The 16,321-nt window shown below is 40.4% G+C and overlaps 1 protein-coding gene across 2 annotated transcripts in view; it reads left to right on the plus strand.

Moving 5' to 3' along the window:
- znf276 (zinc finger protein 276) overlaps positions 1-13,722 on the plus strand; it is a 75,423-nt gene extending 61,701 nt beyond the window's left edge. For both annotated transcript variants that reach the window (XM_028809885.2, XM_028809884.2), the window contains 5 exons: positions 4,806-4,919; positions 5,096-5,171; positions 5,369-5,486; positions 6,240-6,339; positions 12,989-13,722. In XM_028809885.2, the coding sequence (XP_028665718.1) occupies positions 4,806-4,919; positions 5,096-5,171; positions 5,369-5,486; positions 6,240-6,339; positions 12,989-13,280 (700 nt within the window). In that variant the 3' untranslated portion in view covers positions 13,281-13,722. The remainder of the gene's footprint in view (positions 1-4,805; positions 4,920-5,095; positions 5,172-5,368; positions 5,487-6,239; positions 6,340-12,988) is intronic.
- The last annotated feature ends 2,599 nt before the right edge of the window (positions 13,723-16,321 follow it).

A 16,321-nucleotide genomic window follows, 5' to 3' on the forward strand; every position in this document is an offset into this window, starting at 1 on the left:
CGGAGCTTCGCATACTTAAAAGCTCAAAGGGCACGTATTGATTTTTTTTATCTGTCTCTCGCTATCTCTCTCTCTCTCTCTCTCTCTCTCTCTCTCTCTCTCTCTCTTCCTGCTCCTGACAGAGGGGGTGTGAGCTGCCGCCTTCAACAGCTTTGTACCGGCGGTGCTTCGCATACTTAAAAGCCAAAAAGCCGTATTGATTTTTTTTTTGACTGCTTGCTTTGCACTCCTTTGAAAAGGAAGATATGTTTGCATTCTTTTAATTGTGAGACAGAACTGTCATCTCTGTCTTGTCATGGAGCACAGTTTAAACTTTTGAAAAAGAGACAAATGTTTGTTTGCAGTGTTTGAATAACGTTCCTGTCTCTCTACAACCTCCTGTGTTTCTGCGCAAATCTGTGACCCAAGCATGACATTCTAAAAATAACCATATAAACATATGGTTTCTACTTCGCGGATTTTCCTATTTCGCGGGTGGCTCTGGAACGCAACCCCCGCGATGGAGGAGGGATTACTGTATTACACAAGTCAAAGATGTTACGCTGACAGAAAGAAAGCAGTGGACACTCTTTGAAACTGCATCATGTCCAGTCTCCCAAATGTTTCTGCAGCACTGTCTTTTCTAAATTTCAAAGGATTTTTCAGGCATGGAGAGATTAAAGCTGCAGGTTTGCAAAGGATGCATATTGAGTTGCCAAATGGGAAAGGAATTAGCATAGTCATGGTGTGCGTGTGAGAGTGTGACTGACTTGATGTGCAAGTGAGTGAAGTTCAAAGGAGCAAAACATACCTGAGAGTTAAACAAAACTAGCCAGGGAGTTGGATAGACTTTTCTAGAAAGAGGCTGTCTAGGAAACGATTCTGCAAGCAAATCCTGCAGTAAATTCCAGGCTCATTTAAATACTTTTGAATTATTAGAAGGAACTTAAACTTGAATATAATATAGTATGCACTGGGACTCAGCAATCAAAGGGGAAGTGACTAGGCAGACCTGAGTCCACCATAATGTTTTTTTTTTTTTTTAGGCTGCAGCTTTTTAAAAGATTGATAATGGTGCTTGCTTATGCATTGCATGCAGGATATTACAATAAAATGGACAGTTCTGTCTTTACATATTTCTTTCCTTTGTTGTAGAACTTACCAATAATCAAAATAAAACATTTTAACTTTTGTGTTACAGAGTGTGCAGTCAGTAAGCCAAGTCAGTGGAATGGCTACTGGGAACATCACATAAGTTTAAAATTTAATACATTTTTGTTTATCCTGTGTGGAACCTGGCCCGGACACAGACAGGCAGACATCGTTAGTTCACCCAACACACGTTTATTTACAAATATATACAGAATAAAGTGCCACACACAACCCCAAAACTCCCCCAAAGTCCAGGCCTCACAATACCTCTCTTTCTCTGGTCCGCCTCCACTCCTCTCATACCGAGCTCCGTCTTGCTTCCTCCTGACTCAAGCCATCGAATGGAGGGAGACGGCCCTTTTTATACACACCCGGACGTGCTCCAGGTGCCACCCGATGAGCTTCTGCCGGCACTCCCAAGTGTGGCGGAAGTACCGGCTGCGCACCCAGAAGCACTCCGCGTGTCCCTGGTCTTCTTTCCCTCAGCACTTCCGCCACACACAGGCATTGGGGTGACCCCTGGCCGTAACCACGGGCCCCTATAGGGTTGAGCTTCTATGCTTTGTTCGCATGGTCCCCAAAGCCACCAGGGCGGTCGCCCCCTCATGGTCTGGAGGAGGCATAATCCCTCCTCTGGTCCTTCCGGGCATCCTGGCTGGGTGCCATCTCCAGCCACTTGCCACACCTGGCACTAAAGGTGACAAGCTATATGTTGGTGAGAATTTCACTGTACTCGGTACATGCTTATACAACTCCAACTACTACCATATTTAATGTATGAGAGAGAGGGAGATTGGCAGCATGCATCCCACCACACGACGAACCACCTCAGAGTCGCAAATTAGGGCCTGAGTGTAGCTCTGTAACGGGTGAGGTTTTCTCGCAGGGCTGGGTGAAGATTAACGTCATACCCATAAAATTGCAGGTTAAGGGCCTTGCTAAGGGGCCCAATGGAGTGGAATCACTTCTGGCAAATTACGGGATTCGAACAGCAACCTTTTGATTGCCAGTGCAGATCCCTAGCCTCACAGCCACCACTCCACCCTTATGTATGAGGCACTGACTTTACTTTGAATGTTCTCATAAATTTTTTTTTCAAAGCATTATTACAGTTGTTTGGGCCTGTTTTAGGTGTGCCATTACTTAAAATTGTTGTTTATTTTGTAAAATTCATGTCTGGTTCTGTTTAGGTGGGATTGTTCATTTACAAACTCCTATATTGTGCATTTGTCTCCCTTGATAAGTTACTTATGGAGTTGTTTTTTCCTTCTGTTACCGTATCAGTAATTGGCATCAGAACACATACACGGGTCAAGTCAAATTTTTCTCTGAATCTGACCTGCTAAATAAAATGGCAGTCAGAAGTTCTCAAAAACAGGAAGGATATTCAACAGAATAACTTTATTCTCAGTTGGCCTCATTTGCTATGGTTCATACTGTTTTCTCTATGTAACCTTCTTGTGTATTTCATTTATATGGATGTCAGCACTTTTTACATTTTATTGTATGTGTACATCTTCTTATCTAAGACATGATTATGTCTATCCATCCATTCATTTTTGAGTTTACATCTTCCATTACATAATTTTCTGGTGCCAGAGCTCTTCCCTGCAACACCAAGTACAAGTTATGAATCCAAATGCTGCTCTATCACAGGGGACACTTGCTCACACTAAGCTCCTGTTAGCCTCGAGCTAGGCAGACGATGTGGTGTAATGACTAGAGCATTGTACTCATATCCGTACCGTGCCCAAGTGCGATTGTCCCCCCCTGCCTGCACTCACACTGTGCTAATGTTCTGGGCCTGGCCATGCTTTCGTCATTACATTGTGATTTGTGTAAAGACAAGATCTGAACATGGAGTGACATCTTGCATGTCATAATGATTTTACTTATTTTGTGGTTGTTTTGGAGTTGTGTAGGGCAGGGGTCCCCAACCCCTGGTCCGCGGCCCACTACCGGGCCGCAGCCGTCTGACAGCCGGGCCACGAGAGAACTGCCGGCAACGGAGACTCAGTCAGACTTTTCAGAACGCTTGGCAGGCGGGGCTTTACAGCGGCGCAGAGAGAGGAGAGAGACCGAGGTGAGAGACTATTACAACAAAGTATTTTTATGGTCCCGACAGTTTCCCCATATGACATGAGTCTATAGAAATCGCGTTACTACGAAGTACATTCGGCAGATACTTTCATTACAACGAAGTGACCTTGAAATGCTTGAATGAATCATCCACAGAGCAGTTAGATCTGTGGTCACAGCTCAGTTGTGCACGTTTGCACAAAGATCCCCAAACAGAAACATTGTAAAAAAAATCTCTTTCTTCGAACTTTCCTCGTATTTTTTTTTTTTTGCTGTTTTTGTTTTCTGTGGTTTTCAGTGATATCTTTTGCTTATTGCTCGGCAGACGTGAAAAAAAGATAGCAGTGTTAATGTTTGTGATGTGCAATCTGTTGGAATGGCAAATGCAAAGCATATGTCTTTGTTATATGCAAAAAAAGAAGAAAAATCTCGGGTTGCAAACGTATGCGAACTGCTTAATAACTTAATAATAATAGAAATGTAATGTAAATTGTGTACAAAACTGCAAACCCCCAGACACACCGGTCCGTGGAAAAATATGCATCTAATAAAGTGGTCCTTGCTGTCAAAAAGGTTGGGGACCACTGGTGTAGGGCATTATAATGCTCTGCCCTCTTACAGATTTATTGAGTGTGCAGCGCAGGGTTTTGCTGTTAATTGTGCTGCACATAACATACAAGAAGATTTTTATATAGACAAATGATGTTAAGGGAGGAACTTGTAGCTTTTCTTGCCCACTACAATTAATGTTCAACTGCAAGGTAAAAATAAAAACCTGTTTTTAAGTCAAAAAATATTGAATGACATGAGAATTACACTATCGGACGTGTCACATCATTGGCGTCATCTCTGTTTTCCGTGCTCAGGCATGTTTAGTGATCATACTGTTCTCAAATGCTAGTGAACCGTGCTTTGGCCCAACTCTTCTAGGCCCGGCACAGAGCAATCACACTATTCAAACGAACTAGACATTGTGCGGTTACATATGGACAAACGTGCTCAGGCACGGAACGAATTGCCAGTGTGAGTACACCCTTAAATATGACTACTGGTCCAGTCCCCATTGTGACTCATTGTGTGACTGCACAAGCGATGTAACCTGCCTGTGGTGTGGAAAACACACACAAAAAAAAAGTTAGCTCGGGTAAGGCATTTGTGAACGGTAATGTGGTGGTACTAATAAACTAACAAGCACATATTTGGAATGTCTGGGTAGACCTCTGCAGACACTGAGAAGAGCTGTAAGTTTTACATAGACTTGGCCAGACCTTGAACCTGCCAGGAGCTGTGAGATTGCAGCGTTAACCATAGTACCACCTTATTGTACTGCAGATTAGGTGTAAAGTGAAAATAAAAATAATGTCCTCACTGCTTTAATAACACTAAACATTACTAATAAGGAAAAAAACATCATGGTGATGAGGAGAAGGAGGTGGTACACTGTCAGGTCACCATTCACTATACCATAGAATCGGCACTTGCTTGTTGTCTAAGGAATGTTTTGTTAACAATTGCTTACAAAGCTTATCTTAATAAACATAGAATAAACAGCTTTACAACCTTGTGATTAAATACTGACTTGCATTTTCTTCCAGTAAAGTTTCAGCCAAAAAGTGTGAGAGTAAAGAAGTGAAAAAGAAACTAGAACCAAAGGAGAGGAAGAAGCCTGGTCCTAAACCAGGCTGGAAGAAAAAAATTAAATCAGAAAGGTAAGACAGAAGTTTAATGGCAGTTGTTAGTGGGAAACTTCTGTAGTGGCAACATGTTTGTGTTGAATCAAAACCAGAAACCAGTTATTACTATTCAAGCAATGTGTCATTTAATTAGATGGCTCTGTTTTGTGAATATGTAGAAATAAGCAATTTTATCTATTTATTTATTATAGGGAGGAGCTACCCACAATTTATAAGTGTCCTTATCAAGGGTGTACAGCTGTCTATAGAGGAGCTGATGGAATGAAGGTACATTAATAAAGTATTAAAATATCCAACTTTTGATTTTTGGAACAGTTTGCATTTGAAAGTTTATGCAAATTACTTCCTTGTTACATTTTTCAACGACAGTGAGAGGTTTAATAAAATGCCTTTTCTGTTGAACTGGCATTGACAGTATTGTAGTAATCTTGATAGATGTCACTTTCATGGTTTTCTCTCATTAGAAACACATTAAGGAGCATCACGAAGAGGTTCGAGAGAGGCCGTGTCCTCACCCTGGCTGTAATAAAGTATTCATGATTGACAGATACTTGCAACGCCATGTCAAGTTAATTCACACAGGTGAGTGTGACCGTGGCTTTCCAGTTTGTTTTCTGAAATACTGGACTACTAAAACTATAAAAAGTAATTTTAAAAAACAAAAAAGACATTTTAAGAGCTGTATACACAAGCAAGGCTCCTCTTTTTTATTTTAATATAGTTAAACAAAGCACCCTGGTCCATAATCAGATGGACAGATAAGCCCGGCTTTATAGTGCACTGCAGACAAAGGAATTCTTATATAACAGTCAGGGTTTCTCTGTGTAACATCTTAAAAAAAATATTTAAAATATGTTATACAAGGGGAGTGTGGTGCTTTAGTGTTTTTAGATAGGGCTGTTTATTATGCATCTACAAAAGGAAAAAAGCACATAAAATATAAAAAGACATTTTGAAATCTATGTCCAATTTGAATTTTCATTGCAGTTACCTTTAACCTGTTTTAATTTTTGAAAGCTATATCACAGATTTAACACGAGTGAAAATGTAATTCAGAGAATATATGAAAAAAGTGAACTCGTTAAATTTTAAAGGACACCAATGCCGTGTTTTTACTTATATATTTTTTACTTCCTTAAAATTATAATTTTACAAATGTATTATATCAATTTGCCAATTTAACTTGTGTAGCTTGAATTGTAAGAATTTAAAAGTACAAAAAGTTGTGTCATCAGTGGCATGGCATTGTAATGCAGGCAGATCCTCAGATTTTAAAGGACCTCGCTCAAATAAAAGTAAAAACTCGCCTGCAAAAATAATTGTTGTGTCTTGCAGAGGTCCGTAACTACATTTGTGATGAATGTGGGCAGACATTCAAGCAGAGGAAGCACCTTTCTGTTCACCAGATGCGACATTCTGGAGCAAAGCCTTTGCAGTAAGTTCTTTAATGCTTCAGTTAGTAGCTGCAAATGTTGCATCTGATTTAATATTATCGTTTAAACTAAGTGAAGCAAGTGTTTAACATGACGTTTCTTTTTCTCTATCTTAATTACCTTTCTTTCATAGTATAGATGTGTGCATAACATCTTGATTATGTCTATCCCATTTGCTCCAGTAGTGGTAAAAGAGAGGAATGGCAGACTCAATGTTTTCGGCTTTCCTTAAAGCACTCAGATATTTTATGGTAAATGGGTTTGAAAGAGAACACGTTTCAAATTCATGTATTTAAATATCATTCAATTGGGGTGCACAGAGCACAACACACTGGGGCACCTCAGAATGAAATGCAATGCTTTTTGTATTAAAAAAAAAAAAAAAAAAAAAAAGGTACTTGTGTACTAAATGGACCGCAGTTCCTACCCATCCTAGTGTTGGGGTCCGTAGGGGAGGCGCCCTGGTTGCTTAATGTTTGGAGTTTAAATTATTAGCCTGACCTACCCCAACCACAAATACTAACCTTAAAGTTAGTGGGGGTGGAGCATAGTTGCCTATAGGTCCCTACTGTTAATGTCCCCTTTGGGTGCCTAATGTTAAAAACGAAAATCCGAATTGCATCACAATAATAGAAAAGTTTACTAGCCATTCGTGCTGTTCGTTTAGTACACAAGTACCAAAAAAAAACAAAACAAAACACAAGTGCCTAGAGGCAAGACAAAAAAATGGAGAGAGCATTCAAATTCCAGTGGTGTGATTTGAACGTAGGGTGCTATGAGGCGGCCGTGTTAAGCACAGTGCCACCATGTATGAAACTGGGGATCCACAGAAGCACATGCAATACTTTGGAAAAAGTGCTGTACACCTTGTAAGATGTATGCATTGTTTCTTTGCCTTTGTTGTTATCCAATCTCTAACAAGTTTCATGTAACAGTTTGTTACTTTATAATTTGTTTAAGGAAAGCTCTTTAAAAGTAACCTTTAAAAAAAGTTTTTGGAGAAGAATATTATCCTTATAAGTATTTGGCTGCAGATGTACAGTATAACACGATGCTGACTTTCACATAAAATGCACTGAAACTGCACAAAGCTTAGATGTGAAAATACAATGAAACATATAGATACTCCATTTATTCATTGACCCCCACCCCTTACATCAATCAATACATTAACAGCTATGGCGTAGATGTAAATACTGAAATTGAAGACCTTTGCAATGCTCTTTTGGCACCCACTTTTCCCCAAGAATAACTACTGTATTTGCAGTCAAAGAAGAATAAAAGAGGTTCCTGATTTACCTTTTCCTGAAACAGTGCTGCAGTTCCAAACATTGTCCAAGTGAGTCCTTCCTTTCCAGAAGTAGAAAGTAAAGCTGGAGGGAGAAATAGAGCCGTTTGGTTTGAAAATATCATGTAGGAGAATGGATGATAGGTAACAGCTGTGACCGGTAAGAGCTGCTATACTAGAAAGCAGAAGGAAATATAAAGGTATTTGTCCTCGGCTGGCATTATTTTACACCAGTAATGGCATACTGCCCAATAACGTGCAGTGAATACACTAGACTTGAACATTCCTAGTTTTCATCCTCTTTCTCTATATGTTTAGCATTCATTTGCTCAGAGGTTGATGCGCTTGCTGCTTCCTGAGCAGCTCTTCTTTTCTCCACCCTGGCGGCCCGCTTCTTCTCTTCTTTTGTCGGCATTTTTTTGCGTTAAAACTGATTAAGTCAGTGTTTGTGTTGCAATTACTTAGTACGTTTTCCTTAATTTTTCAATTAAGTCTTCAATCTGCCTCAAGAATAATTTAAGATATGAAGAGGTAGGGGAAGTGACGGCGAAGGTGGGAGGGAATGAGAACGGCGCCCGTACGCATGTGCCGCATGGCCGCCCTGTTGGCTGCTGATGAGAGTTGATTCTACAATGAAATAAAATCAAAATAAAAAGAGGAATAACCTTGGAGGTCAATCATCACCCCGACGTCACATAGTATATGTGTACCAAATTTCAGGTCAATAGTTCAAACACTTTGCGAGCTACAGGTGATTGAAAATCCTGGACAGACAGACAGACATCCACGGTAGCGTATTACATAAGAAGAATTTGCACATACGCACTACCATTTGTCAGTTGTCCACTACCTTGATGTAGCCATAATTTTGCCCATCACAATTTGTCAGTACCCCTTCTCTTCTTTATTTATGAAAACTAGTATTGCTGGAGTTTTCATTTAACAATAACAACATACAACTGACTTGGGTACAAGCACACTGTGTTAGAAAATCACAAATCTGCAAATAAAACATATCACAAACTGCTTAAAACTAGGCTGATATAGTTAAAGTATTGCATAAATCTTCTTATGCAGGATGTGAAAATTAAATAGAAAAATAATGTTCCCTGAAGGGCTGTCAAATTAGACATAAGATTTGAATATTCAGATTAAAAATAAATGAACAATTATATGTATATAAACTTAGGTTAACAATTCTGGATGTTATGCACATACAAATGTATGTTTTTCTTTTAAATGCTTTATTACTATGTTCACAGTCGAAGAGGCAGCAAGAACAAACATCAATATTCAGTCAGGTCAGGTTGGGGAGCATGCACTGGTACAGCGTGTTGCCACACCCACCACACGACAAAACAGCTCGGGATCCCGGTTGGCCAACCCCTACCTCCCGGCAGACATACAGACCATTCCCACTCTCCAGAAATTACCATCTATCTGCTGCAGCCAGGTGTTATGTGGGCATCCCCTTGGCTCGGTCCTGGCTCGAGTCCTCAAAAATGAGGATCCTATAAGCCGGATCACCCTCGGGGGAATCGTGCCACAATGCTGTAGTGCCGTAACTGACACTCCCTCACAGTGCAGCAGGTAGTGTACCTCGTTTGGGACTCTGAGCAAATGCGCATTCAACACAAAGTCAAATCAGCTGTACCCAAAGATTCTCTGAAGAGACCCAGTACCCAAAGGAGTCCAGTCTTCATCTCAGGATAGTGGATAGCATCCATGTCTTGTGACCATATAGCAAGACAGGAAGCAGCAGGACTCATAAGACTTGGACCTTCATCCATTTGCATATAAATATCAGAATCGCCACACACCCCTTTCCAGTGACCTCATGACCTCCCATACTCTCCCAATCCGTCTACTGACTTCATAGGAAGAGTCACCAGAGACATGAATATTGCTGCCAAGGTAAGTAAACCTCTCGACGTGGTCGACATTCTTTCTGCAGACAGACACCCAAGTGATCATTAAAGGCCTGGATCTTGGCTTTCATCCAGGACACTCGCAAACCCAGACACTCAAAGACTCCTTACTCAGTCTCTCAAGAGCCCTGATCACAGCCTTGACTCTGCAAAGATCACGGTATCATCAGCAAAGTCAAGATCATTGAATCTTTCTTCACCACCAAATGCTCCACAGCCAATGGACCCCGTAATCTTACCCAACACCCAGTCCATGCAAGCATTGAACAGAGTAGAAACGAGAACTCAACCCTGATGAACCCCAGAATCAACTGGGGAAAAACACAGAGCTTCTGCCCAGCACTCACAGTACCAATGTATAGGCCGGCCATGACATCCAGCAACTTTGAGGGGATCCCATGAAGTCTCTGGATGTCCCACAGGGCAGCTTGATCAATGTTCATTTAGTCGAGTGCTTTACAAAAATCAACAAAGGCTGCAAAAACTCTACCGATAGTCGCATTTGCGCTCCATGAGAACCCTCAGTGCCAGGAGGTGGTTGATGGTAGACTTCTTAGGCATAAAACCAGACTGCTCCTGTTGCTGCTAGGCAAGCAAGTGATCACGGATCCTGTGGAGGATGACCCTAGCAAGGACCTTACCTGGCCCAGAGAGCACAATTCAAGCGATCACCCTTCGCCTTTCCAGTTAGGGACGACAAGTCTTGTTTTTCAACTGTTCTTATAGAGGTGCCCTTTGCCTTCCCAAAATGTGCTTTTCCTGGGCCGCACCCCAGCCCTGCTTCCCATTCCTCATAGCTGTCCTTCCAACAGCAAGATACATCACAATTCTTATGTAGCAGGACACCATTTAGTAAAACCAGTCCTAATACATGTGTAGATCAGAGTGCAGAGAAAAGGAAAACAAAAAAAAAAAGTGCCATGAAGGGGTCTGGCTGTGTGTTTTGCTATTGAGGATGATGCTCTGTGTTTTGATTTCTCCAGTGCCAGCTATCTTTAAGGGGTAAGCTCAGAGTTGTGCAGGTGAATGAGCCTCTGGTGCCCTCTAATGGACTGTTTATCAGGCAGACCACAGTCTATGAGGCTCGCATATTGTGTTTGTGGTACTTATGTGAGCAACACTGGAGCACCAAAAGGAACAGTCCTGTCTCCTTTTCTTTTTACCATTATCTGCAACTTAACATCAACAAACAGAAGGAACTGGTTATTGACTTTCGCCACACCAACCAGCCTCTACATCCGGTCAATGTTTAAGGAATGTGGAGGTTGGTGCCCTGCTAAAACACTTGGGGAATCCACATCAATGATATGTTAGACTGGTCTCGCAACATGGAGGAACTATATAAGGGAGGGCAGACAGGCTTTTTTTTTTTCTTAGAAGACTGCATTCCTTTAATGTGGGTAATGACATCCTTCACATCTTCTATAATTCTGTTATGGCCAGTGTGATTTTTCTAAACTGTGGTGTGCTAGGCTGGTAACGTCACTTCAAGAGAGGCCACCACATCAACAAGCTAATTAAAAGGGCAAGCTCAGTTATGGGACACACTGTGGCTCCCTGGAAGATCGTAGCAAAGAAGAGAATTAAAGCAAAACTGAGTGCCATTTTGAACAATGCTGCACATCCTCTCTCTGACACACTAACACTGAGGACTTTCAGCCAATGAATTATCTAGCAGAAGTACGTCAAGAAACACTACTGGGGCTCTTTTATACCAACAGCAATACTCATGTATAATGCCTCACTGTGTCTTGGACTGTCAAGTCGGACATTTTTTCTTTCTTTTAAATTTTCTTCATTTTTCTTCATTCTGGTGTATGTTCAGACCAAAGTGTAGGTTTGTCTATCTGTCGATCAACTAAGGTACAATACGCACAAATGTTATTACTGTTAAACGCTACTGGGGCTCCTTTATACCAACAGCAATATGTCTACAGAATGCTTCACTGTGATGGTGACTGCCAAGTCAGAGGTTTTTCTTTTTAATTTTCTTCCTTTTCAGTTATTCTGTTGTGTGTTCAGATCATAGTGTGAGTCTTTATACAGTATTTATCTATCAATCAATATGTTTATTTATTTAAAGAGTGTCTTGAAAAATACCAAATTTCCCCCTGAGCACAAATAAAGTTCCATCAATTTAAGCTGACCATTCAAGATTAATGAAAAGACTAATCACAGGCAGATCGGTAATATATTACAGATTTGCATGGTGTGTCTACAGTAGGTTGATGCCAAAATTAGTGTGGGCAAAGCAAAAAGTTTTTTGACAATCCAATGTCAGCTTTCCATTCGATTAAGATGCTTTTTTTTTTCGTATTCAAGGGATACTTGATTTGATAGCCGTAGTTTACTGTCATTTTCATGGTCTAAATAGTCTGAGACACAAAGTACGAGTGCAGTAGCAGGCATTTGAAAAGGAGACCTGGACATATTTCGGTAACAGTCAGAAAATCAGATTTGTTTGTGAAAGCGCTTGAGATAAGTACGTGTTTTACTGTAATGTGTGCAAAGGAAAGAGGTAAATCCAAATGGTGGAACGTTTTCCATTTCAAAGTAGATGTTTTCCGATAAATGTTAAGGCATTTGATTCACATTTTAGGATCCCTCTGACAACAATAATAAGCTCCTCTGAGAATAGTTATTTGTTATGGCGGATGATTTTACATTTGAAAGCTGAGATTAACAACCAAGTGTTTGGAGGAAGGATTGGAGCATAAAGATTGTAAGGGAGATGACTTATCAAGAAGTAAACTGCTAATCAGTAATCGTTAAGTTTTGGTCCATACAAGACAGAAGAAACCACATCATTTAATGCATCTATCCAGCCTGGAGTCAGAGTCCGACCTAGCTGCAGCATGAGGTTTGTTTGTGTTGTTTTGTTTAATTTTTATGTAAACACATACAGTATTATCACATAGTGTAGACATTACAGTGTGACTTCTACTAGTCCTTTTTTTTTCTTTGTTTTTCTATGGGGCTTTCTACTGTGCTGCACTTAAATACTAAAGTTATAACAAATAGCATTTAGTATCAGCTGGGACTGACGTCAATATATCCACTCGCTCGGAGCAGCACGTATTAAATTTCTACATCAGAATACATACGGGTTCGAACAGAATAAGATTTGTGGCAGCATAAAACTTCAAAACTGTTCTGTTACACGACAAACCTATTTTCTAAAGGCAAGTCTAAAATGGTGTAAACAGTATAAACCAACTGGCTGAAACAGAGTTTTGGCAGAAAAAGCAGTTTGGTACATGAGACTTTGAATGTTATTCTTGATAATTGATAATTTATTCAGGCCACAGAGTGTGTGTATGTTTATACAGTATATCTATCCATCTGTATATTATTTAAAGAGCTTCCGTAAAACGCCATATTCACAGCTAAAGTTCTCTCTCTTATTTCTTTCTTCCTCTGTTCTGTTCTTGGTAGGTGTGAAGTCTGCGGTTTCCAGTGTCGACAGAGGGCTTCACTGAAGTACCACATGACTAAACACAAAGCAGAAGCCGAGCTGGAGTTTGCCTGCGACCAATGTGGGAAACGGTTTGAAAAGGCCCATAATTTGAACGTGCACATGTCCATGGTCCACCCACTGACACAAAACACTGACAAGAACAAGTCCTATGAGACAGTTCAGTTCATACCTTCTGATGAACCTCAAGGAATAGAGAGACTGGCAGAAACTTTAGCAGATCCCATCATTCACCAGGAAATAGCCAGCTGAGGTGAGGGCATTAGGCAGAAATGCAATAATACAGATGTTGCAATTCACTTTCTGTTGTTAATTTTAAATTAGAAAATATTGTTGCCCAAACTGTTTGCAGCATGTTCAAAAGGTAAAATATTAAGTAAGGCTGAAATCCCATGACTGCTCTGATAATGGTGCTGAACATTAGCTAAATCCATCTCTTCTGTACGCCATTTTGCAAGAAAGGGGAGTTCAAAATGATGCTGCAGGGTTACTGGGGAAAAATTAAATCAATCATTAGGTTGTTTGTTGTATTCACTGAACAGCACATTTTTATGCTCTGCATGGATTTTATTTATTTTCAAACTTTAATATTTTGAGATCTCAAATTCTCTTACATGACTGTTCTTTTGGTGATGTAATAAGTCAACATCAGTTGTTTCTCATTGTTTTAACAAATAAAACTGATTAAGTTGTGTTTAAAGTTTTTTTTAAATAAAATATAAAATACACTTTTTGAAATTTTGATAACCTGATGGTTGCTCATTTTGTTGCTCAATGTAATATAGTCATCTGTAATACATTGATGGCGAGTGCAGGGGGGTTCTGACATACAAAAGCCAGCCGTGGGCATCTTTAGGTGCAACGAGATCGAGAACATGGGGGTCAGCTCTGGTCAGAGTGGGCTGCAGCCATTCACTTAATTTACTGTCAGTCTTGCTAGCTGATGGGTCTCAGAAATCAACACTAATGGGACTTGCCACACAGAATTCTAAATTTTCAGTTTTGGGTTTTATGTAATTCACTTGCTTATTTAGGATTTTAGTTATTGACTTGATGGCAAGTAATGAGACAACAGCGTCTCTGCTACACTGCTGCCTTAATAAGATAAACACACAGATTGAGGGGCTGTAATCCTTCTGAAGCCAGGTTGTTTTTTTTTGTTTTTTATTATTTCGCCTTATACAATTTCTTGTATTAGGAATTTGTTAGTTTTCACATACCCCTTGAAGTCAGAGAGCCGGGTCAGCCACTGTACAGCGCCTCTGGAGCAATGGCAGGTTAAGGGTCTTGCTCAAGGGCCCAGCAGAGTAGGATCTCTTTTTGCAGTGATGAGGATTTGAACCATCAACCTTCTGGATACCAGCACAGATCCTTCGCTTCAGAACCACCACTCCACCCTTTGTTTGTTTGTTGATCTTTCCACAAAGGGGGAGTAAAGACAGACATTTTGATTCAGAGTCCTGTTGGCATTCTGTGGTGTCCTTCCTCAATAAAAGGAGAGAGCAGAAAACTACCGTTGGCTTTCAATTAAGAAATTGGTTGTGACAAAAGACGCCCCCCACGGTTTGAGATGGCCCCTGCTCTAAAATTTGTATCATCCAAATTAGTGAGAAGTCAAGCAAAATGACACCTTTTATTGGCTAACTAAAAAGATTACAATATCTTAGAGTAGTAACACATTTAAATTCTTAAAGTAACATTTTGGAACATCACCTAAAAGTCCCAATGGCTTGTGGCTGGGGTATTTACATGTTAACTGCAAGGTGTTTTTTTTTTCTTCCTAATATTTAATAGTTTCTTCTTTTTTTCAGCTATATTCACCATACACGTGGGGCATCACTCTGAAATAAGTCCTGCTGCACTTTATCTGCTTTCTGGCTTTGCTTTTGTCAGTAAATTAAAAAAAGTTAAGCTGATCTATTAATCCTTGGGGGTGAATTACTTGAATAGTGTGCTGCGGCCATAGATACAGCAACAGAAAACACACCGCAGGCTCCAACACTAGCAGGGGTGGCTTGCCTTCTGCAGGTATTGAGGTTTATTTGATTACAGATGTTAAAGGAGAATTTTGGTATTTTTCAAGTCAAAAGTTATTTCTTCACAAATACGGCATATATGTATGTGCCGTGTGAAACTGTGTTCTACAGTTAAGCAGTTTCTATTAATTTACCTGCACTGGTGCTTTACAATGGAGGGTAAGGGGCATGGAGAAGCAGCTTAAAAACTTACAAAATGCGTCAGCTTTTCAAGCCAAGACAGTTGTCGACTATTGATCCATGCTTTCTGTGTTTCTGATGCATGTTTGTGACAAGAAGGATCTGGAAATAGTTAACTGTTTTATGACATACTAGCCAACCCGCATAATTATGTATTGATGGGTGAACACTTCCTGAAAGAGACAGTTGTCCAAATGGCGTGGGTTTGTGGATACGACTGTGAGTGAATGAAATGATGGAACTCTGGAGAGAGCAACATACAATTGTCCGTGACTGAAAACTGGTTTTGGCAGATACAGGCATATCTTTTTGAAAGTTTGTCCCTGCGTCTTATTAATTGTCATTGCAAAGGCCAATCTAACAGGAAATTGCTTGTAAAAGTAAAAGGCAAATTTGAATCTGATGGGGTCTGGGATATCTGGGGAATAAGGACAGTTTGTGAGGTAGGAGCTGCGATTGTTTTACACCCCAATACATTGCGGTGAATGCTGAGAACAGTCCGTCTAGTGCCTTTACAGAGACTTCAAGCTGGCATGAGGTTTCTGAGAAGCATGACGACTGAACCAATTTTAAGTTTGACTTTATGTGGAGGCATGCCAGTGGGAGTAATGGCTGCCCGGCGGGTCATGGGAATAACGCCACCGGATCGATCGTTTATGGTCGGAACTACAACGGTATGTGATCTTCTTCGAACCTCTGACTTTCGTTCTTGATTAATGAAAACATTCTTGGCAAATGCTTTCTCTCTCGCGCGAATTGTTGGCCCTGTAGTGCGTGTGCCATGGTCGGCTGCTTAGTGAAGTGTTGGTGGGCGGGGCTCGGTCTTGCGTGTGTCTTGCTTGCCATGGACTTAGTGAATTATATATATATATAGATTCCTGGAAATATTTTTTTTTTGGGGTAAGGATATGTTTTCCTTTCACGCATTACTACATAAATAAAAACAAACCCAATCGTGTAGCATGAAAAGTTTACTGTGATTTGATCTATCAAGATGTTGTTGCACAGCATGACTCCATGGTGAGCTGTCGCGCACAGCTTGCCTTCTTTTAAATGGTTGACTCTCATGTTCAGAAT

The sequence above is a fragment of the Erpetoichthys calabaricus genome, chromosome 9 (genome assembly GCF_900747795.2).
Source record: "Erpetoichthys calabaricus chromosome 9, fErpCal1.3, whole genome shotgun sequence".
Classification (NCBI taxonomy): domain Eukaryota; kingdom Metazoa; phylum Chordata; class Cladistia; order Polypteriformes; family Polypteridae; genus Erpetoichthys; species Erpetoichthys calabaricus.